The 23,745-nt window shown below is 46.9% G+C and overlaps 1 protein-coding gene across 1 annotated transcript in view; it reads right to left on the bottom strand.

The window, feature by feature from the left end:
- The window catches only part of ADAMTSL1 (ADAMTS like 1), a 941,617-nt gene that overhangs the window by 598,403 nt on the left and 319,469 nt on the right, over window positions 1-23,745 (bottom strand). Inside the window, exons 5-6 of the mRNA XM_069625973.1 lie at window positions 14,318-14,444; window positions 653-727 (exon numbers count right to left, since the gene is read on the bottom strand). Coding sequence (XP_069482074.1) covers window positions 653-727; window positions 14,318-14,444 — 202 coding nt within the window. The remainder of the gene's footprint in view (window positions 1-652; window positions 728-14,317; window positions 14,445-23,745) is intronic.

The raw sequence follows: 23,745 nt of genomic DNA on the forward strand, positions 1-23,745 counted from the left end.
TGGGGTGCTGCTCCCTAGACTACTACACGTGCATGTGTATGAACCGTCTCTGTCGCTCAAGCTGCTCCCACTGTAATTGTATGTGAATTTCTAGATGTAAAATCAAATCCGTTTTTTTCGTATTTTGAACAATAAAATCCATAAAACAAATCATAAAATAAACACTTCAAAAAAATGCACAAAACACATCATTAAAGTTTTATAGCAAAAGAAAAATTGTAATCAGAAATGCAAATGAACTATTGATAATAGTTAAAAGCGTTCATTTGTCATTAAAAGAAATGCAATAATCATGATGTAAACATCTGGGGTAACATGATATCAAACCATAACACGTCAAACAAAACAGTGGACACTGTTAAGAGCTACTAATGCTGAACATTAGAAACTTCTAGAAAAATACTACTTCAGTTTCTTCCTAGGGGTAAACCAACGGTTTTTCAGTGAACATTTAAGGTGGCAACCAAAAACGAATGTACTGGGTATGCCGGTTGGTGCATTCATTTCCGAAGGAATACATCAACAAGTCTATGTTGTCAGATAACACCAGTCCTCAAAAGGGGGTTCAGGGCTTTGTCCAAAGCTGTCTTCTAGGGCTGGGCACTTGATCAATGAAATATTTTAGTCTGGATAAATGACATGTAATACTTACATAAGTGATCCGGACCTTTCAACACAAGCCGAACATGTCTGCTTCCGTACGGTATGGCAACTACAGTGTCATCGGCTGCATGAAGGAAGAGGGAGAGGGACAACAGAGAAGGAAACACAGTTACGGATCAATATCAGGAAATCGAACAGTTGCCACCTAGGCCAGAGCAATGGCTTTGGGAATCTGCTCACACTTCTTTCGAAGTCCCTCCCCGCAGGAATAGGGCCGAATCTCCTTGGGACGGGAAGACGGCACAAATCACAGAGTTGGTCATCGTTGATGTGGGCCTACAATTCCCTCCTAGTCTTCACTTTTTAATCATACTGCAGGTGGGCGATCGTCCGGATGCGGCTTCGGGCTCTCTATCTGCCTTGTCCCCCTGCTTGGAGGACAAGGTAGATAGCGACACAGGAGGTGGGGGTGTTGGGTGGGAGCCTGGGGGCGCAGAGCAGTGACATGCATCGACCTGTTGTGGTGAAGCTGACCTCAGGCTTGGAAGAGCTAGAGCCTCATGCAACACTGCCCTTTGAGGACCAAGTCTCTGCTCCTCTGCCACCTCTAGTGGGCCTGTGTATCCAGGCATGCATCGACCCATGAGGGGTGGGCAAAGGGCTAGACATGCCACCAAGTCAGCAGGTATTGTCACTGGTCCGTGCCTCTACGCATCACCCAACCCCACCGTGTTGCCCGCCCAACCTCCAGGCTCAGACTGGTCTGTAGGGCAATGAGCCCATGGCCGAACCAAAATCGTAAAATGCTTGTGTGGGCCAGTTTTTTGGGTCAAAGTGAGCCACTTTTTGGTCCAGTGTGGGTCAGTTTGATGAGTTAATTCACTAAGTGGCTAATAGTTTTGACCAATGTTGATGAATAAATATTCTTTAAATGTACAATTTGCATCACATTTTATCAAAAACCTGCCCCTCGGGTACTATTCAAAGAGCGTCACCAAAGGAAGGAATTCCCATTTGCCACTGTGGGCCATTTTTTCATTGTTGCCCGAGACAATTTTATGTCCCAGTCCGACCCTGCTTACCTCACGAATGCTGGGTTCTGAAAGTACTTTTTCCCCCTTCATTACAACACTGTAGGGGCTAGTCGGAGCCTATCACTAGTAAAGAAGCATTGAAATACAGAGTGGTGCCCAGCAGAGTTATTTTTTGGTCCCTCTATAGAAGTGCTGCGGCTCTTGTCAGCTAGTCAGCATATCCTTGCAATAGCCCTCACCACAATGCCACCTCTACTGATTTCCTGAATCATTGCAAAATGTCAAGTGCTATCCGTCCTCTCGCGAGGCAGTGGAGCGGGTCAAGCCCTAGCGTGAAGTAAGAAGAAATGAATACATTCGAGATCTAGGTAACCAGGTAAATCCAGCATTAGGTGTGAAATTAACAAATACACTGAACAATACAAAAACCTATGAGCAAGCAGGGTGCCACTCTAGCAGGTCTCTGAAGAACCCACCTGGAGTACTAATTGTAAATGCTGTCCTCAAGCCCTTATAATCCGTGTTTTCCTTTGAAAATGTTCCTTGACTGTTTTTGTGTTGCCTGCATTAGCAGTGACCTGTCGAACATTCGAGACTTATTTTCTTCAAACGTCCTATGCGTGGATTAAGCATAATTTTGGTTACGCACCTGCTTACTCCTGAGCAGTTTCATAAGTCGCCTGAGGTCGGGATATAACATCAGTTGTTTTTGAAGGGACGCATAAAGCTGGCCTTGTGGTTGGTGGTCATCGGGCAAAGGGCAGTTTCCAATCTTTGCATTGCCCCCTGGTCTGGACGGGTGAAACTAATAAGGGCGTTTCCAGCAACCAGAGGAAAAGATCATGGGCCACTGTGCTGTAGTAACGGCACTGATGCATTCCGCAATGTGGTCAATAGCCACATTACAGCAGCACCCACAATTATAAATCCAACGTGGTCCTGCTTTGGGGCCTATCAAAGCAACAGAAACTGCTCTAGAAAGACCTTTGCGGAAAAGCTGAAAACCTCTGTACACGTTTTTGCAAATAATTATTATTATGAATATTATGAGTCATATTTAAGTAATAATACCTGCAGGGGGCAGGGTTCACTGGCTGATAATGACCCAGCGTCCAAGTGTAAGTTAAATCCAGGCCCTGTCACTATTATCGGTCAGTGAAGCTCACTGTGGCAAGTATTATTGCTATTAGTATCTTGAGGGTGTGCCCTGAGGTGCTAAGTGTGTTAAAAAAAAGGGGGGAAGTCTGGATGCATGCGTGCGGGTGGCAGAGAAGTTTGACATTATGAAATGGAAGCCAGGCCCAAAGCAGAGTCTGTCTTCTATTTCCTTGATGCTGGAGGCAGTGCCAGCTGAAGATCTAAAAGATGTCCAACACATCAGTTAAGGTGCAGTTTGGGGCAATTGAAGGCAAAGGCACATTTATAGATGCCTTTTCATGGGAAAAGAACCACAATTGGGGATGATGTAGTTGTTCCTTGTTGGGCACACCTTAGGTGTCTACTTGTATTGCTATCCGTGTTTCCGGTGAGAGACACTGGTTGATACAGAATAGGTCTGAGTCATATCCGAATCATTCATTTTTTGGGGGTATTGTGAGATAGTGACAACGGGTGGCCCACCTCCACACAACCTACTTTGAGTGCTTTGACAGCATTAGGTTTCACGACTTCCTACACTACAAGAATGGGAGTTTTTCTCAAATTATAAAGAGGATTTCAGGAGAAGCTGAGAAACATCATGATAAAAAAATTCCAGATGATGCTGGAAAAGTATGCAAAACAAAGGGGGTTCTGGGAGTCCCTCTACCAGCACAAACACCGCCTATTGTCCTGTTCTTGGATGGATGGCCCCTGGGACAGACTCTACCAAGTCTTTAGCTCACTGCCCCTTTCACAGAGGAGAAATATCCCTGCATATCAGTCTTTGTCCTGCCCAGGGGCACTCCAGCACTGAAATGCTAGGCAATTCTCCTCTGAACAAGAGTACCAACAGCAACCCCATACACGTATTTCAGCCTTGTTGGGCCTCATCAGTGAGGTGGAGCTGTGCCTCTTTGAGAACAGTGAGCAAGGGGTCTATGTCTGGATTCCCCTGGTGAGACCCAAAGTTACTTAATATGCAAAACAAAAGGGGTCTGGGGGTCTCTCTACCAGCATGAACACAGCCCATTGACCTGTTCTTGGGTGGATGACTCCTGGGAGAGTCTCAACCAAGTCTAACCAAGCTGGGAAAGTAGGTATGCCCGTTAATCAGTGTCAAAGGTGAATTTCTGGCTGAAGAATGCCCACACCCACCACCCCCATAAACCAGGCGGCTCTTCTGGATCTCCGATCGGTGAAACACAGCGGTTTGAAATAAAACTTCCAACACTTTTGCCCTCTTCAAAGCTGTCTTGGGCTCAGAATGCATGAAAGGCCTGGGAGATCTGACAGCTCCAGGAGGACACTAGGCCTGAAGGGAAAGAGGGAGGCTGGAAAGAGATCGTGCAGCCTATGTCTCTGGGAAACCCAACTTACACTGAACCTGGACACCCATCTTTGTTTGATGACAAGAGGTTGTTGCTCCTCAAGGGTAGGGAATTGCTCTAGTCACCCAGTGAGGCCTACCTGCAAAGGGGGATCAGAGAGACAGTGATGTTTTCTCTGGAAGCCTTAACTAGTAAACCACAAACTCAAAAGTGAGTTCAGGCGCCTCCTTCCGCTGCTATGACAGCCCAGAGAATGATTTCTGGAATGAAAGTGATGTGTGTTCCCACTTAAACTGTCCCAGAAAACCTGAGGAGTTTCCTAAAAATCTGGAGGATCACCCCATGTCATATCGGTAAAGTGCAGGTGCACATGGCGGGTCTCTATGAGGGCTATATGCCTGAGGAAGTATTCCCCGTCCCATGCCTAGCACAAAGGGGTGCCTTGGGGTGAGTCGTGTTGTAACTGGGTGCCTTACATGAACACATCTCAGGACCAAAGCAACTGTTATGGCTTTTGACTTTTAATTGGTATGACAAAGTGGGAGCGCTGATCGTTTAGAGTATATTAACTCCCTAAAGGAAAAGATCATAGACAATGAGAATGAGGGTGTCCAAATGACTTGTGAGAAGGTCCTGCCTAGCTCTGTTCCTTACCTCAAAGCTTCAGAAAATCAAATCAACAAAGAAACTACGAAGAACCAAGGATTAACAATCGCTGATCAGGGCAATGATCGCACAACCAGTGCTTTGGAAAGAGTGGTAAAGCTTACCACTAACAACCTGATGCGTTTACCTCAGGCCCAATCCTCCAAGTCCCTCCTAATGAAACACTATCCATGTGAATCCTCCAAGTCCCTCCTCATGAACCACTATCCATGTGAGTCATCCAAGCCCCTCCTCATGAACCCTTATCGCTTTGAAACAGTTTTGGTAATTGTGTTAGGGCCTAACAAATGTCCAATACATAAATAAATAAAGAAATAATGTACTGGACTAAATGAAGCATGCTTCATTGGTTGTCTCTATGTTATGTTACATTAAAAAAGCATTTGTAATGCGCCCATCACCACCGCAGTGGTTTTATGGTGCCGGAGCTTATCTGAAAAGATGCCTTGTGTCCCCATTTGGGGTGAACTGGTCTGTGGTCTGTGGAAGAAAGGAAAAGAAGAGAGACAATGGGGTTCGGGCGGAGGCAATGCCACTTGTATGGAAACTATTGGAGCCGCATAGGTTAATTCGAGATATAAGACAGCTTCAATCACTTGGGTGAAACCTTTGTCGCACCAGAATGCTTTGCAGATGTGTATAATTACTCTGAAACTACCAGCTAGCAAGGCAACGTATGTCCCAACTTTCTGTCAATATGATATGATATCATAGGTTATTTATAACGTTCTTAATACCCAGAGGTTTCTAAGTGCGGACCCGGGGATCGAAACTGCGGGGCTCCATGTCGTCTTGCTTCCAAGGCGAGCACGTTGCCCATGAGCTATCCTCCCGAGACTGGTGAAAGTGTGATAACGTTTACAGAAGTTTTAAGATAGTGTGCTGAGGGGCTGCGCCACCGTGCTTGATGCCTTTCTGGCTATTGCATGGTGGAATGTAGCATTGCTCTACAGTCTTTGTCGAATGTTTTATCCCATTGCATTGTTGTGTTGTGGCGAGCTGGTGTTTATTTATTGTGTTTTATGACATTTCGTATTTTCTAATTAGGAGTCATTTTCGCAGTTTGATGGGTCTTTCCAAGTACATTTTTTACTTCGCCATCGTTAAGGCGAGCATGGCTTCAGGGCGCAGAGCTCTGGTCCAAACACCACAGTTTAAAGGGATGCCCCTCTTTCCGCCACTTGCGCTTCCCCCCAAGCGTGTGTAAAAGGACGATGCAAAATGAACGTGCGGAATGAATCGCACTACTCCTCTGCTCTGTGGAGCTGGTCGCTGCTGTAGGCAACCGGAAGTGACCTTGGGGTACAGATCAGCCAGGCGGCACCGGAACTTGTCCTAAAGTTGCTTTCTGTTTGCCTCTTCCCTTACAGGTGGACCAGGCGCCAGGATACCTGCACTGGGAAGGGCCCCCATGCACCTGCCCACTCTCACTGAACCTCCGTGCAGTGCACTCTCTCCACATTCCACACTGCACCTTGCAGACAGGTCATTCCCTCACAGCATGACTCACAGGCGGGCTGCTACACAAGCGGACTCTTTCTATGTCAGGCCTTTCACTTTGCTGATACAAATTCTAAGCCCATATTGAGAATTACTTTAGACTAATACTGCTGCAATGCTATTATATGTTGGTGCATGTTAAAAGAGTTCAAGGTTTCATTTAGATAATTCCTTTGGTTTTAAGTCATAGAAAGCAAAAGGTATACAATCTCTCTTTTAATTCGGCAGAACACACACATCTTTGTAGAAGGAAACAACAATTCTGGTTTATTTGTGTGATAGTCCGATCTGACAAGAGGCAGAAGGTCCAGGAAGGCAAGCATTTGAGGCCTGACGTCTCCGGCAATTGTAAAATAAGTATAATTGGCTACTTATAAGCGCTTAATACCGAAGAGGTTTCTAAGCGTGGACCCGGGATTCGAACCTGTGTCCCTCTGTGTCGTCTTGCGCGTTGCCACTGGGCTATACTACACGGGCCCAGTGCTTTCTCTATCCTCTATGTGCCTTGCTGGAAGCTTCCTCATCTCACACGCACAAGGCAACGCGTGCAACGCTCCCACCTCAAAAGCAAAAAGGGTGGGGGTTCACACATCCAGCTGCTTCTTTTTTTGGAACGTGCTTCTTTCTTTTTGGAAAAGCACAACAAAAAGAATTCACAGGTGCTGGAAGCGAAAGAATCCTGTTTTTGCAGAGGTAGCTTGGCATGATGGGCCGGTGGGAGGACATGCCAGGACTGCACCGCTACATCAAAATAAGATGCATTCCCATTCCTCTGGGACACAGCTAAGTCTTTATTATGTGTACACCGCACAGCAAATGCTCTTACCTCCAGGGCCTTCAATGTATAAGACTTAAAGGAGCTCAGGTTTCTGCACACACAAAAACAGTGGGGGGAGCCTCGATCCGTACCCCAGCGCTGCAGAATCTTTACATGGGAAATGAGTGGCTGTGGTCCAGCCTGTGGGATCTATGTAGCATTAATCCAGGAGAATCCGTTTTCTTTTTGCCACCATCCGAAGGTGTGGAGGGAGTGAAAAGTGGGAAACATAAGCAGAGCAAGTTTGATGTCTGCAAAACAGAAAGAAGACTTCTTGGTAATCTTGCATCATTCACACTCCCGAGGCTCTGGTTTACCTGCAAAGAGGTCTGTGTTCTTGCAAAGCCTTTAATTGATTATCTAAATGCCGACAATTCCAAGCCACAACATGGCATACACGTTTGCCATTTTGGGCTGAGTTTTACAGCTTTTGGATTAGTAACATACCATGCAAGCTGTGAGGAATTTGACCATCCGCACAGTGGGTGTGCACTCGCCTGGGCTTTTTAAAAATGTTATATAAAATTGAATGATGGCAGATCAACCTCCGGAAAATGTGTGGGGCTAATCCGCACACATTTTCCTATGCTCACCGTATGACAAACACATGTTCTGCCTAGAAACACTTGTGTACAGTCACGTTATAAATGACTTATCATATTATATCATAGACACGTGTACTCTTAGTGGATACAGCCTATAGGCGCAGTCCTACCTGTCACATTTAGTTGGAATGTGACACCCACGAGTACATCAATGCATCTCAAAAGTGGGAGGGTAAAACCTTCCTCCTGCCATGGACAGCCTAATTAAATAACAGAGGCTCCATGGATTCACACTGTCCTTTGTATGTCCTGCTGGTGACAGCTACGCATACTGAAGAAAGTTAATTTAAGCAGGCCCGCGAGAGGCCTGGTCGCAGGGCTAACAAAAGACAGTAGACCCCAATACCTTTGATGTGCATCTGTATGAACCTGAAGCCAGCTCCCACCTCTCAGTATCAAGGGCAGTGACCTGCCATGTCTGGTATATGTGTTTGCATTAGGCAACACCCCCAGGGAGACCACATTCAGAGGGTAGAAGTACTTGATTTGATGGAAACAGTCTGTTCTCACCACAGATTCAAGGGAGTTCTGCCGCTTTAATCAGCAACCACAGAGAGCTCAATTAACCAGACAGACACTTTGATCCACAACAGACAGGTAGATTGGTGGGACTTAGTAGCACATGTTTTCACCCCTTTACCTTTCCTGTTGCAAAGCACGCTGGTTATGAACTCACGCATACAGGAGATTGTTGGTGGGGACCCAGGATTAGTTCATTAAGGTAGGCTTAACCTACACTAATCACTGGGGCCCATTTGGCTTTAAAAAAGGGTTGAGCCCTTCTTTTGGCAGATCACCTGAAGACTTCACAAGGAGTAATAAGAACAACTCATTTGGGGCCTCGGTGAAGGTACAGTCTGGTGTACATCTTTCGCTAGTGAGGGATGGCCAGGATTTCCAAAGAGGGAAGCAAGTGCCCTCCCCTAAACATCTCCCAGGGAACAGAGGGAGAAACTGAACCCAGAGGACCCTTCAGCAGTTCCAGAACCAGTACCCAGCCAACACACAGTGTGCCCTGCTAGGCTCTTCAAGCAAGCTTCCTAGGTGGGAAGTGCTATTGAGTCTCCTAACCAAACCAAGTACAGGGCCGTTGCCTGCAACACCCTTCCCAGCATTCGGCCATCTGCCTTAAAGGACAACACAAGCCCATTGGAGAAGCTAGGAGGAGTGCATCGACAAGCATCAACCAGCATCTGCCTTAAAGGACATTTTCGATCCAGTCGAGCTCCTCGAACTGCAACCGACTGCACCACTGACTGTTGTTACGCTGCAGTCGCTAACATCATCCAAGACGCCTCGACCCCTGCTTCAGATCCACCAAAAAGAAATGAGACAGCGATTCTTGACCCTGACCCGCTATGTAGGCAAGCCTGCAGCCATCCGTCCAGCCTCACTCACCGAACTGCCTGCTGCCTGATACCTGCAGCTGTCTCCCATCTTGAACTCTGTCACAGAAGCTGCAAAGTGCCCTGGAACCAACTCGACCCTATCTAGCACCTAGAACTTCTACAAGCTCAAGGTGCTTTGTGGTTTTGTCCCCCTGGTCCTTCACCGAAGGCCCCTAGTGATATTTTATGACCCATTGCTCCTTTTGTGCCAAAACAAAGTATCCTTGAACTATTGCGATTAAGTATTTTACCAACTACCCTCCTGTCAGTATCCAGAGTGCATCCCTTTTCCTTCTTGAAGCTGTCTGTCCTCTACATTCCTTTCCAGGGTGGGTTGTATTTTGCAGTGTGCTAGAACTGTCTGTTGAATATTAATAAAGTAGATATTTGTATACAACCTTGACTGGACAGTCCCTTTTATCATTGGGTAATACTTGTATTTTCACTGTCTTGCAACTAACCAACAATCCACAACATTGCACAGATAAGCCTGCCATTCTGTCCACGTTACCAAAATTGGACAAGGAGATTTATAATTGACTTGTGTTTCCAATCTGTTCAGATCCTTTCTGGTGTACTAGAGGTGCGTGGCTGATTGATGATTTAGAAACTGATATTCATCCCTGGACCACTGGTGCCCCGGAAGTTGATTCATCACAGAAGCCAACCCGGAGTAAAGCAAAAGCAACTGATGACAGATGTTTCACTCTAACCAGAGTTCACTGGAGGAGAATAGCTTAGTACCAACATGAAGATGGCACCGGAATCCGAATCGCTTGGGCAGAACGATTGAGGTGTACATTATCCAAAACAAAAAGGCACAAGCTCATCATGCTCAGGTGAAGCGATGCATCAATCCAGCAGCCACACTCTATTTTACCCACTCGAATGACTGTATGGGGTCAACGTCCCCATGCACTGGAGTCAAACCGAGTCAGAAAAGTATATATCACTATTTACAATTCCAGGCAAAATATTGTATGAAAGAAGATATCGGCACAGCTGGGTTCGTCATTTGTTTGCATGAACAATTTGCAAAAGCATTGCTCATTTATTTTCTTTTACTGGCGGTGCAGCCTTTGAGGTAATCAGCAGCAGTATTTTACCTCCTGCCAAGTGTTTGGTGTAGCAGTTATGGAATAGGATTTAGGCCTAATATTCAACCGTGGTTGTTGCATCATGTGTCCGTATTCAGGAGAGGAGGGAGGCAGGGGTCTCGTTCATAGGAGCTTTGTTACCGCGGGAGGGTGCGGGAAGTGGTCCCATTCATAGGAGCCTTGTTAACGCAGGGGGGTGGGGTGTTGTCCCCTTCATAGGAGCCTTGTTAACGCAAGCACGGCTCTTGGCACACGCAGCAGGTCTCATGTTCTTGAGATGATCTCATGCAAATGGTGTATTTCTTATCAATAAAGTTCACAACATTCATGTTCCTGCTGGTTCCTAAGGGGTTGCGTCCTTGCATGGCGCAGGGTAGACTAGGATCAACAATGCCTTTCATCTGAGAAGAACATATGGATTGGCAGCGCGGGCGGGCGGTGAGATAGTATGAACGCCTCTGCCTAGGGGAAACCGAAGTCCTAGACCACGTTATGGGCCAGAGAATTCCCAAAGAACCTGCTGGCTTCACAAAAGGTTGTTGGATGTGTCGTCCAGGCTAGGAAACCGATCACTTTCCTGCAGAATGAGATGCAACGCGACATCTATAAACTCCCATTTGCAAAGGCTATGAAGTCAATCGATGCTAAATGGAAAAGCCAACAGGCTCACAAAATAGACAGGTGAATTACACCTGGTGAGATGCCCAGGATGACATGACGTTTGATTCCTAAGATCGAAGGTGAAAGCAGATCATCCAAGACCTACTTTAAGGTGACCATTTCCCATTGTTCTTTCCTGAAGAAGCTGGTCCCTCTTAAGTTAGGAGCAGTTCATTAAGCTCTTCTATTGGACTGGGGAATGTCTGGGATGTAACAATGATTGCAATGTAGGGTGGAACAGCCTCTGCCATCAAGACGGATCCTGCATCTGCTCTTTGATGAGAAAGCCCTTGGGGTTCAATCAGAGATGCGAGGCTGAGCGGGATTGAGGAGAGGCCAAAACATTGGGGTTTGTTTCCCATCTCTATCCTTTCCAGGGGTTGCCAGTCAAAGGATCGAATCTAAAGGGTCAAAAGGTCAAAGGATCGACACCAAAGGGTCGACAGGTCAAAGGATCGAATTTATTATATCTTTTTTTTTCACATATTTTCTTTTTTTGGGGGGTCCCCCAACCCACTTTTTTTGCTAAAAAACACTTTTTTTCCCTAAACGAAAACCTAAAAAAATATATATCGTTTTAAAAAAAATTCGATCCTTTGACCTGTCGACCCTTTGGTGTCGATCCTTTGACCTGTCGACCCTTTAGATTCGATCCTTTGACTAGACACCCTTTCCAGGTACCTGAATCTGTCAAGTCTCTGCACTGGCTTACACTCTGCCCTTCCTCTTATTACCTGCATCAATCGTATTCTCATTGCATCTCAACATTGAGACTCGCAAGCAAATGAAGTATGGCAAGACGTGCAGCGTACCAGCATGGAGCAGCAGTTCAGGGAGCAGCCTCAGGGAGCACACTTGGCAAGTGCTTTCCTTAAGCTCCTCCCAGCTGCTCCCAGTATAAGCTCCTCCTCGGTTCTGGTTTTTGCACCAGCAAAAGAGGAATTGAGTTTGTGTGGAAGTCTGCATTTCTGATTGTGAGGGCACAGGCATGTTTCTGTATGTTTATTATCTCAACCCATAAGCAAAGGGGCAGTGGTGTTGCTAGGTTTGTAAAAGATCCAGGGATACGATAATGTCGGGGCTGTCAGGACTCAGGGCTAGCTAGCCATTTGGTTGCATCCCCTAAGCTTCTATCCGGGTGTACAACCAAAAGAACCCGAGCTATAGCTCCCCCAGACCCTCCTAGTGATGCCTCTGCAAAGGGTCACGGACATTAAGATGTGAAGGAACAACTGGGGGTCAATAAACACAAACCCCTTTCAACGCTTGTGCTATCATTCCCACTGCCCTCCAAAAAACACCCTATTAAATCTAGAAAAACGTCCTACATGTTTTGGACCCATATGAGGTGGGGACCTTTCTTTTTAAAACAACCACAGTTTTACTTGGGTTAATTGGATTTCTAGTGGGGGTTTCAATCATCAACTTCTTATGCGCGGCGGCCAGTTTAACTTGTTGTCCCTTTGGGGTAGTGTCGCAGATGTGAGGAAATGGAGATCAAGACCCCACCCCCGGAGGTAAAGCAGTGTTTTGACCTCACCAATAACCTGGCCACAGTCTGAGCTTTTGGTTTCAAACTATTTATTTGTGTACAAAAGTATAATGGTGCTCCCATAGGAGAGGCCCTATGATGATTACACGTGTTTCGGCATGCCCGGGGCCTTTTTCAAATCAGGGCAATTACTACAAAGAACAAAGGTATTGCCTCATATCTATGTTAAATGGTCATTCTCCTGATGTTTGCTGAAAATATTACGGGTTTAAACCCACCAATCGGTCAGTTTTCTCCCGCGCGGCGTCGGCTCTCCGGGGTGCAACACCAACATCAGGAGAATGAGCCTTTAACATAAATATGAGGCAATACCTTTTTCTTTGTAGTAATTGCCCTGATTTGAAAAAGGCCCCGGGCGTGCCGAAACACGTGTAATGATCAGAGGGCCTCTCCTATGGGAGCACCATTATACTTTTGTACACAAATACATTGAAACCAAAAGCTCAGACTGTGGCGCAGGTTTTTGGTGAGGTCAAACCACTGCTTTACTTGTGTTAATGTTAATTGACATTTGTACCGTGCACTGTCACCAGCGGATTGGTCCCCTGGCGGTCTAGGGTGAAAATAAATAAACAAGCGCATTGTGTTCTGAGTGGCATATAGGAATGTGTTACAGCTTTTCATTGTGCAATGCTCATTTTTAAAACGATGCTGTTTTCTGTAAATTGTGATCATATTTGTTTTTGTAACTATTTAATAAATATGTCATTCTTATTATTTTTTTCTTTTTTGCTAAATGCTAAATGTGTTCAGCACACAGGTCATGTTTGCTATCAAGGTGCCAATTAACATTGTGGAATCAGAAATGTATGAGAGAGGGGTCAATGGCACTAGACAGTGTTTTTTTGACACACACATATATATATATATATATATATATATACACATACACACTGTTTTTAAAAAACAATGCAATGAGTGTGACAGCACAGACTGTGAAGGCTGTCTGCACCACATTTATATGTAAACTGGCCACTTCACGAGTGATTGGATGAACACTGTGCTCCACCACTGTTGGGAAATTGTCAAGCTGTCCACAATCTTCAGGTTCTTAAGCACCCCAAGACTATGGAACCTCCTCCCCGTCAGACTCGCCCCCACGCTACTACAATTCAGGGAAGAACTCAAGACCCACCACATCAAGGAGTCTCTCCTCCTCAACAGCTAGGCCATCATGTGACCCCTCGTGGCACCTGACTCGCTAGACGCCGCACGCCCCTCTCCTCCCCGCCACCTGGCACAGCCATACCCCTGCTCTGTGCCCCTCTGTATGCTACCTCCCACAGTATATCTGATCTGTAGTTACCTCTGTAAAGCGCTCTTTCACTTCTCGAAGCTAGGTCCATGCTCAATAAACACCATAATAATAATATTAATAAAAGCAGAACCCAGTAGTTCCCCCGAAGGGCCATTTTGTGGAGCGTTTTCAGGCCGCTGAATAGAAGTGAGTCTTCGGTTTTAATGGCAGAAAATGACTTAATGAAGGAGGGACTAGAACCTGCTACTCACGCCCTTAGGGGCTAGTTGTGGTTACTGGTAGAGGGCATTTGGAATTGGTCAAGCCCCCGGCTGAAGAAGAACTCCCCACAGTATTCCAAACAACACCCAATATAGACAACCGCTTTATGGCAGACAGTGTACCCTGTACAACCCAGTAATACGGGTTCATTCTGGGGCCTACACTTACACGTCAGTACATGTTAAAAAACTATTACGTGATGGTTTAGAAATTGTGGTTCCTAGTCACTGAACCAAACTTTCCAAACCAGGACATACATTAGTCAAATCTACAGAAGAGTTCACATATTTTCCTGGGCATTAAATAAAATAAAGAATTCCTTATGGTGACGAAGGCGTTCCATTTCAGCGACAAGAGAAGACCGGACGGTGGGCGGGGAAGGAAGCTTTGTGACAGCAGGTGCCTTACGTTTACTGGTTGAGAGCTGTGACTTGTATTGGCCTCGAACAAGCCGGCATGTAGACCCTTCTCCATTGCAGACTCCACAGTTGTCCTCCTTCACGGTGCTTCCGAGCTGGTGATCACAGCCAACGATCTGTTGAGAGAAAAGGGATTCACCGCAGGTTAAGAGCCAGCTAACTGCTATGGACCATATTGCGAGTGCATCGTCTTCCTTTAAAAAAACACAGCAATAATTAGAGCAACTGATAAGTGGGTTGTAGATCAAGACTAATTCAAAGTGGGGAGATCAGAGCCATTGTGTTCTGTACATGCAGCACTTCACATCTTACATGTCAAAATGCATGCCCTGGACCAGGAGTCTGCAACCTTTGGCTCTCCAGATGTTTTGGACTACATTTCCCATCTGGCCTAGCGTGCAGTCAATGATGAGGGATCATGTTATGTTACCTAAGCGCTCGTCCAAACACGCTTCCAAAAAAACAAGTTAGGCATATAAGACAGCCTTTACTTTTTTTTGTCTGAAAGTCACCAGCTTGTTAATACCATGAATCTCCTCGGGAAGAGCATTCCACAGATTGGCGGCCATGATCGCACATGACCTACCCAGACCTTTGCAAAGCTTGAAAAGGTTCATAGTCATAGTATATCATGGGAGTTGTAGTCCAAAACCTCTGCAGAGCTGCAGGTTGCAGACCCCTGCCCGAGACTAGGATTGGTGGCCAGTTTTCATAGTAGGGAAAATAACGCCTATAAGGAGCGCAGCATGAGAGGCAGATGACTATGTCTGTTTTTTAAACCTTCATGCTGCATTTTGCATGCCATTCGCTGCCCTTATGGACTCAGTCATTCGCCTTCCAAGCTTGAGCCTCTTTACTCCTCCAGAAGTCCCCATGGGAAATGCAGAGACAGCCTTGGTGCTGGCGTCATCCCTTCCAGTCCACCTGGACTTGTCAATACCACATCTCAGCCTGCGTCTACATCACCTAGTCAGCATTTACTACTACGTGCTGTTGTCCTGGTATGCCGTGGGCTGGACAAAATGGAGGATCATTCGCTTAGTATAGTTTTCTGACATTATAGAAAATCTTTTATTTTTGAGCAATGTTCTGTCGGATGGCCTGCAGTTTGTGAATATGACGGCTTTGGGACCCCCACACAAATGTGCTCTTGCCCCTGCATCCATCAGCCTCGCCAGCACTCACCACCTGCATCGCTGCAAGCAATCCCTTGGACCACGAGACCGTGAGCCTTGCTTGCCTGAGGGTAAATACCCCTGGAAAAACAGTTTCACTCGGATCTTCCCTCTAGAGAGTGACTCTCTAAGATCTATGCAACGCCTGTATGCAGGAGGGAAAGTTGCCGCGAGCGCCACTGAAAAATGTAATCATTCCTTATTGTAAGAGCTTTGCATGTGCTGAGTTTGGAGCATTAAAAAAATAAATATTTCATTGGTTTTTCATAACACGCCTAATACCATACCTGAGCTTGGTTTCTAAGCGCGGATCCGGGATTCGAACGTGGTCTTGCTTCCAGGACCAACACGTTGCCCCTGTGCTATCCTCGGTTCATTGAGCGTGCGTGCGTGTTAATTGTTGATCCATACGGTGATGTTGTTTTAACAAGGAACATTAGCATTTTATTAATCAGAGCAAAAGACACATTTGCCTAAAATATTAGTGAGGCGTTTCTACACGACAATTAGAATCTCCTTACAGGTTTGCTTGCCTTTCTCTACTTTTGCTTCATCCCAGAACCATTAAGACTCTTGTCAACAAGGTCTTGAATTAGGAAAATCACATTTAAGGCAGTATCATAACTGCCTACATTTCAAAATTAAAAACCCGGAGATCTACGTCACCGGAATGTCCCGCCCACATGTTCGCACAGTCACGCCCACATGTTCGCGAGGCCACGACGCCCACACACGATGTTTTGTGTAAGAACACCGATCAAGTCTGTGCATGCCTTGACCTCATGTGGGCAGTCAAATATTGAGCAAGGCGATAAAGGTCACAGTTCACGAAATAGAATAAAAGAAGAGGGATGCCTGTCTTTAGGCACGACCAGACCCACACCCTCACCTCCTCTCTGGAAGGAAATGCTGTTTTGCTGCCCACCTGAATCAACGTGAAACTCTTCGGACAGACGAAAAACCCGGAGACCTGGAAGAGAGCGTAAAAACCTAGAGTCTCGGGGCTAAACCCAGAGGTTAGGCAGGCATGCACAGTAGCCCCTCGCTAGACCCTGGCAGGCTGGACATTTTCCTTCTGCTCATTTAAGGCCTCTTAAGTGATCCAACGTGGAACTGTGACTGCGTCTTTCCAGCTAAAGACAAGAAGCTCCCACTCGGACCTTGTCCACCTGGGGACTCATTACAGAAACCCGACCCAGCGTTGCACTGGCGCAAGTGCAACGGGCACGGGGTTAGCACCAGGCAAACACAAACATTGCCCTATCTCAAATGGATATGGTTCCCATGTACTTTATCACCAGCGCAATGTTTGTCCCAGTGCCCTATTACCAGTGCAAGGATACACGAAAACAATATGTTTTTTTGCATAAAGGCATTATTTGACCTAGTGCTAACACCATGCAGAATTGCACCTGCACTGGTGCAGACGTTATGGAATGAGGCCCCTGATCTTGCAAAGAAGGGCCACTAACAGATTATTGTTAAGGCCTTGTTGGCTTATGATCTGTCCAACATTGCGAGCTGATGTTTGAAATCAGTGATCGTTCTCTCACTTAATTTAACCCAGAGCACCTGCCGAGGACATTAAGGATGGACAGCTTTATGTATGTATTTAGTCATTTCTTTCCTACTGGGGATTTGAACCTGGGCGGTGCAGGTAACACTCCAGTTGCACTCCAGTGGCACATCATGCTGAGCTATCTTGCAGGTGCTGGGCTGCTGTTGTTCCTTTGTATAAACTGCCTGGGACATAACGCTCAATGTCAAGCAGTCACAAAGCCCCGTTCTCAGCACTGATGTCTGCTCTCTGCAATTGATCATGGACTGTCTGTACATGTAATGGGCAGTGGTGTGTGCTTATAGCCCTAAGCGTGTCCCTTAAGAGGTGGGAAGGGTGGGTGATTGCAAGGGGGAGGCTGCCTACTTTTTTCAACCACTGATGGGGTGAGCTTTGCCGCTCCTGGAGAACCCAGCCCTCGATGCCTACTGCAGCAGAGGATCCCCCCATTTCTCCCAGCTCTTTCCATTCAATAGTTTATAAGAGGAGGCAAGTGGGCAATCAGATATTGTGCAAAGGAGCCAGCTCCACTGGGCTGCTTTTCAGGGACACTTGGCCATGCAGATGATGCTTCATTTACCAGCTGGCTTTCTCAGCTATTGGGAGGCTGGCTCAGGGGCAACGTGCTTAGAAACCGCTTACCAATAACCAATTACAATTACAATCAGGGTACTTCTCATGGAACCGCTTCGGTGGCGGGCACCAGAGCAAGCCAAGTAGCAGTTTGGCTATTACATGACCCAGAGGAAATAGCAATCTACCTTTCAGGACAGTTAGGCCTACGCAATTGGTGTTCCACATTTTGCAGAAGTTGCATTTGACCTATCTGATGCTGTGGTGGAACAGGCTGCCTTGTCCATCCTGCTTGTCGCGGGTCTAACTTCCTACTTCCCAAGGCACCGTAACTGGAACGCAATCCCTTCCGCCCGGGCCGTCGGTTCCCACAGTGGTGGAGAAACACCACTACGTTTTCCAAGCAGCTGAGAAGGTGCATCCTGATTCTGAGCACTAGGGGGCGCCACTCACTGGGAGAGAAATGTACAGTCTATCCAACTACCCCGAGATTCGCAAGCGAGGCACTGACTAAGGCAAGGTAAAGATTGCCACTGCAAGCTACGGTGCGCTATCTGCGCTGCCACTCACGCGCAGTATGGTAGCGCCACCTTCGCGCTGTATAGGCGCGCTATAAATAAAATATCATATCATATCACCTAAACATGCTTGGTAAAGTGCCACTACATGCTATGTGAAGCAGGCAGCCGTGGCATTCCTTGCTATAACACCTGCCAACTGCATTATGAGCAAGGAAGCCTTGTGACGAAAGTGCAAAGTGAGCCCACACTTGATTCCTTAAAAGAGATACTTTCCAGCAACTATTGCGCAAATACATACTTTCTATTTTTGCACCAGGTTGTGGTGCAGCCTCTGGGATGGTGATCACATTCCAAAACGATCCAACATCTTCTATTGCCTGTAACCAAATGCCACCGTGGTCCAGACACTACTGGGAGTTCCGAATTGGAAGTTGCAGCATTGCGTATTTTAAGGGACATATTTCAGGGAGTGTTTTGGAATCTTTACTGTCGATATATTTTATTCTGGAGCCCAGAACTACATATCGGATTCAGGCAAATTGTCTAGAATTAAACCCAGGAAAGACAGAAATAAAGGTAGCAGATTCTGAAAGGTACCCGAGGAGGGTGAAGGAGGGGTAGTGTGATTGACAGCGTGCAGCCTTTCCCTGATACGCAAGTATCTGACCGCGGCATACTAATGCACCGCAGCCAGGTTTGGGGTATTCGGGCATCCACACCGTCAGACAGCTGAGCTCGCTTAGGCCATCCAAGGACCCAGAATCATAGACCTAGGCGTGTGTGTTGCTGTGTTTGGACTGCAGGATGTGTACACCGAGCTGTTTATGTACCGGACTCGGAAAAGGCGGCTGGCACAGGACAGTGCTGTCCACATGTAACAGTATCCTGTGATTCCAACGAATACAATGCATCGAATGCAAAAGCATCGAAAAAATGCATTTTTTCGTAGGTAAAGTTTTTTTTAAATTATAATGGGTTTTAAGGTGTAAAAAACGGGGGTTGGGGTGGGGACCCCACCGTTAAAAAACATGGGGAAAAATGCATTTTTTCAAGGCTTTTGCATTCGATGCTTTTGCATTCAATGCTATCACTATAGACCCATGTAACAACATGCTCTGCCGTTTGAGCACACTAAGCCATCTTTCTGGATGTACCCTGTCTGCCTGCTGTCATTCATATGAAGTGCCACATCTTTACAATAGCAAGAACCACACTGTGCACCACAGGACTACCGTGTGCAACCCAATAATCTCCGCGGGAGCTGGGCCACACCATGCCACGGGTGCTTCACCTGCCACTGTAGGGCCAGCAACGCTTTCTCAAGGTCTGTCCCGTTTCCTTTCCGATGTGCGTCGACTTTGTTCCTGTTTCGGCCACGCCGAGGGAACAATGTCTTCTGTTTGGCTTTCCCACTTTAGGTACTCTTCTGTCTACTTCTTCTGGCTTCAGCCACTCTCTCCCCTGCTGATCTGTTCTCTCTCGGCACAATGCACATGAACTACCCTCTGTCCTCCGGGCCCAGGTACCTGCTCACCCTGCCACCCTCCCGCTCTGCCTCCGGGCCACCCCTTGCACTGGGGTCTGTATCTGTACTCATACAGCCCCCCCCTTTTTCTTCCTGCACTTATCAAACCTACCCTGTCTGCTGCCTTAAACCCAGCACTTGCCACTTGCTGGCTGCACTACCAGGATGTTGCATTTATTATTTATTCATGTATTATTATGTGTCTGTTTCTCCTTTTCTCCGCACGTTCCACTTCTCCCCCTTCCATGCACTTTTCCCCTCCCCCCTCTCCCATGCAGTTGCATGTTCTCAATGTTACTGGGCCTAGTAAGATCTGTGTTTTGTTCTCCCCTGTTCCCATCCGTTGCCTTGTCGCGCTCTGAAACACATGTGTACTATGCGTGATTGCAATAAAATATCAATTCAATTCAATTAAAAAAGATGTCTTGTTTCCCTGTTTGGTTTGGATCGTGCACTGTACATGTGCATGTACGGAGACATGCCTTGTGTAGCACAAACCTAGCTGACTAGCAATGGAGCTCACTTCAAGTAGGACGGGGTACATGTTACCTGGATGAGGCAGGGGTTACAGCCGGAGCCAATCAGTGATTCAGCCGTCAGCGTCTGACACAGTGTTCTTTAAAGAGTGGGGTCTTTAGCCCCTCCCAGAAGTGCAGGAGGAAGCAGACTGATTGATGGTGGCTATTAATTGCGAAGCCTTGATGCACAGCAGAAGAAGCGCATTTTCTTATGCTTCTTCGATTCCAGCCTTCATGATTTAAAGATGATTCCGTCCTGGCGGGATAGCCTGTGGGGTTCCTTGAGGGTGGGGTGATGTGGACAGGTTTCTTCTGACATGTGATAAGGCAGGCTGCAACATGCTGGACTGTCCTCTAGGCGCTTCCAGGCAGGACACATGTGGGGAGGTCCTTGCCTGTGTCCACGCGGGTGATGACCAAAGCTTGGACCCATGTTCTTAAGGCGAGAGCTGAGGTGAATGGCTTCATCCTGTGAACAAGTGCTCGCTGCTACCAGGCTGTTATTGTTTTCCTGGCGAGGTGGGCCTTGAAGGAGAGGGACCATTTGATGGCCAATCCCTGGGACTCTGGCAACACCTGACTGCACACATTCAACTGATCTCCCACTACCACCGCACCTAGTGTTAGGATGCAGCCACCATCACACAAATCACACTGGCTACACATATAGTGCACCCAACCACTGTAATCTACCATACTCTCTCGACTGACCTGGACTGAGGTCCCCTGGGGCGCTCAACCCACAAGCGCTTTGAGATCATACCAATGATATATAGGGTGCTATATAAATGCCAAATAACAAAACAGGGTGTCAGTTGAGAGGACTAGGGCTTGACTGACGCACGTTTCCCCTGTGGCTGTACTCAGTTTCTGTGGGGTTCAGCTGCCAGTAGGCACTTGGCATTCAGGACTGTAAGTGGGATGGGCTGTTATTTGACGTATGGATACAATGGACATTCATAACCCTCAGCTAGAGCTGCCTGCCATCTGCATTTTGCTGGATATTTATGTTGAGGTCAGCAACATAAAGTGGCTTGATGTTAAAGTAAAAAAAAAATGGGTGGAACATGATGCTAGTGGGGCCACAGGTTTCAGGGCTTCATTGGGACCCAATAGTGTCCTTCCGAACAAGTTGCTGTATCTTTAAAACCCACATCAGGTCTGTGTGGTCAGATCCCATGCGGTTGCCAAGCATGTCAAGGAGTACCTTTTGCTCAAGGGTGTCAAAGGCGACAGGGAAGTTGAGTAGAACCACTGGACATGAGCCCAAAATGTCTACATTGTTGTTGTTCTCACAATTGTCTCCCGAGTGACAAACTGAGCATTCGGTGAGTTGACTGATGCAGCATTTAACTGCCCTGAATAGGGTCTTTCACTGGTTGGATGCTTCTCATATGGTCAATATGCAGTCATTATCTGTGAGTACATTGATGAGGACCCGATAGGCACATTGGAGAGCCTTCACAGCAAGGAGAACCTTTCGTGTTTTCCCTATCTCTCCTCTTGGCAATACATGGTGCGCTGTTCTGAGGATGCTCTTGAAGGAGTGGCAGCGTGTCTTGATAGGCTTGGCAGCGGTGCTGTTACCCTGTTTTGTTGCTTCGATAGATTGCAATCTTTTAATACTACAAATAAAAACGAATTCATGGATTGACCTATGTTCTTAGGACTTAGAAGAAACTGCCAGCACCATGTCCAGTTGAAATGACAAACTAAGCCATGACAAATACCAATTTGCCATTTGTTTTTGATGAACGCAGGAAAAAGAAAGGAAAGAAACAAGTAAGAAAAACTTTAAAGGTGAGTGTGGGAGTGTATAGTATTAGGGTTTGGGAAAGAGGAACGGGGAATATGGACGGGTGGGACGATAGGGTAAGGGTCGGGATAACAGTAGAGGGGGAACTATTGGACATCAGGAAGGGGAATGAAGACATGTGATCACTGAGGCAGCTGATACCAGCCTACCCTACACTGAAGTGAATGGGGAAAGCAAAGGTCTAGTGGCAAACAGCCCAGGATCCGGCTCATCAGTAGAATACACGCTGTGGGAATTACTTTAAAAAGCCCGAGTCTGAGGCCAAGACCTGTGATGGGGCTCCTCCCTTGACGAAGAACAATATTTACGAGTCCTCTGCATGAATCATGACACGGGGGAGACGCCATCTTTATTGCGCTTGGCTTTGGTGTCGGCAATTAGCACAGCTTCTCCAGCGTGGGCTAGAGATAACATTGCAAAGGATCCCAGTGGAACACGCACCAGCCAGCACCTGCTCTGTAACGCATTCCTGAACTCAGGCGCCTTCTCTTCCCCGCCTCCTAGGGCACGCCGCTGCCAGGTAAATGCCACCCTATGCCGAATAATCGAACTGAACTGCTCGCAAGTCCACAAATACAGAGCCCTGATTCACTTGCTCCTGTCTTCATCTCCCTTTAATTGATCCAGGTAGCGGCAACTCGCCGCTGATGTATAGCAAGCAACTGCCTGCTTCCACATGTATGGCCATCATGCATGTGAGTCTCCAGAAGGGACGTCACCCAACATGTCTCGTCTGCGAAACACATGCTGGCCCCCGTAAGCGGGTCGAAAGCGACAGCCGCGAAAGGGGGAACAAGACAGGTGTGTCCGAGACTTAGGATTTCATGCACAGTGTGGTAGAGGGGGTGGATCCGAGAAGGCCACCCCAGAGGCCATGGGATGGGAGTCTATTATTAATTAAGGATGGCAACTATGATGATTAAGACGGGACCTGCGGACAAACCAACTGGATGTGACAAGATCCAAGGAGAGGAGACGATTAAGCCCTGGAAGTTGCAGCAGACCAGTAAGGCTTCAAGGAGCTACATGTGGTTACATGTGATTATAACGAATTGAGAAATAACGAATGCAACTTTGCTATTTAAATTGGAGGGGTCCCTCCCAAACCCACCGTTTACCTATGCTTCTTACCCCACCCTGAACCACCCCCCCACACCTTTTAACCCCTTGCCCCCACCCCTATATATTTAGCTTCTAGTATTGTTTTTGATACATTTGCATTCGTTATTTTTTATTCGATATAATCATTGCATACCCCCCCCTGACACGTGTCTGGGTTTACTGAGACCCTATGGTTTTCGATCTGCGTATTATTTGAGGAGAAGAATCGAAAGTAATATCTCCCTCGGTGCTACTTGCCCAGCTCTGGGACACAGGGGCGCTAATCGTGACTGCCCTCAATGTGTTGGGGACCACGTAGACTGATGGCGGATAGTAAATGGCATCCAGGCCGCAGGCGCCTGAGCTGCTCCTGGTCAGACAGAGCGCCAGTGCATCAAGCCAGTGTTATCCCGCATGGCAAGACATCTGGGGCATGAGGAAAGAAGAGCTGGGTGTACGGAAGCAATGCTGGGCATCAGCAAAGTAATCAGAAGGGCGGTTGGACGTCAGACATCACGGTCAATGAAGAATGACCGGGGAGCCAAGAAAGGGCTGGGAAACAAAGGAGGGGATGTTGAGACAGGGAAAGAAGACTGTGAGGAACAGACAGAAGACAGAGGAAAGTATGGC

This window comes from Ambystoma mexicanum, chromosome 6p (genome assembly GCF_040938575.1).
Source record: "Ambystoma mexicanum isolate Mex_15411 chromosome 6p, UKY_AmexF1_1, whole genome shotgun sequence".
Classification (NCBI taxonomy): domain Eukaryota; kingdom Metazoa; phylum Chordata; class Amphibia; order Caudata; family Ambystomatidae; genus Ambystoma; species Ambystoma mexicanum.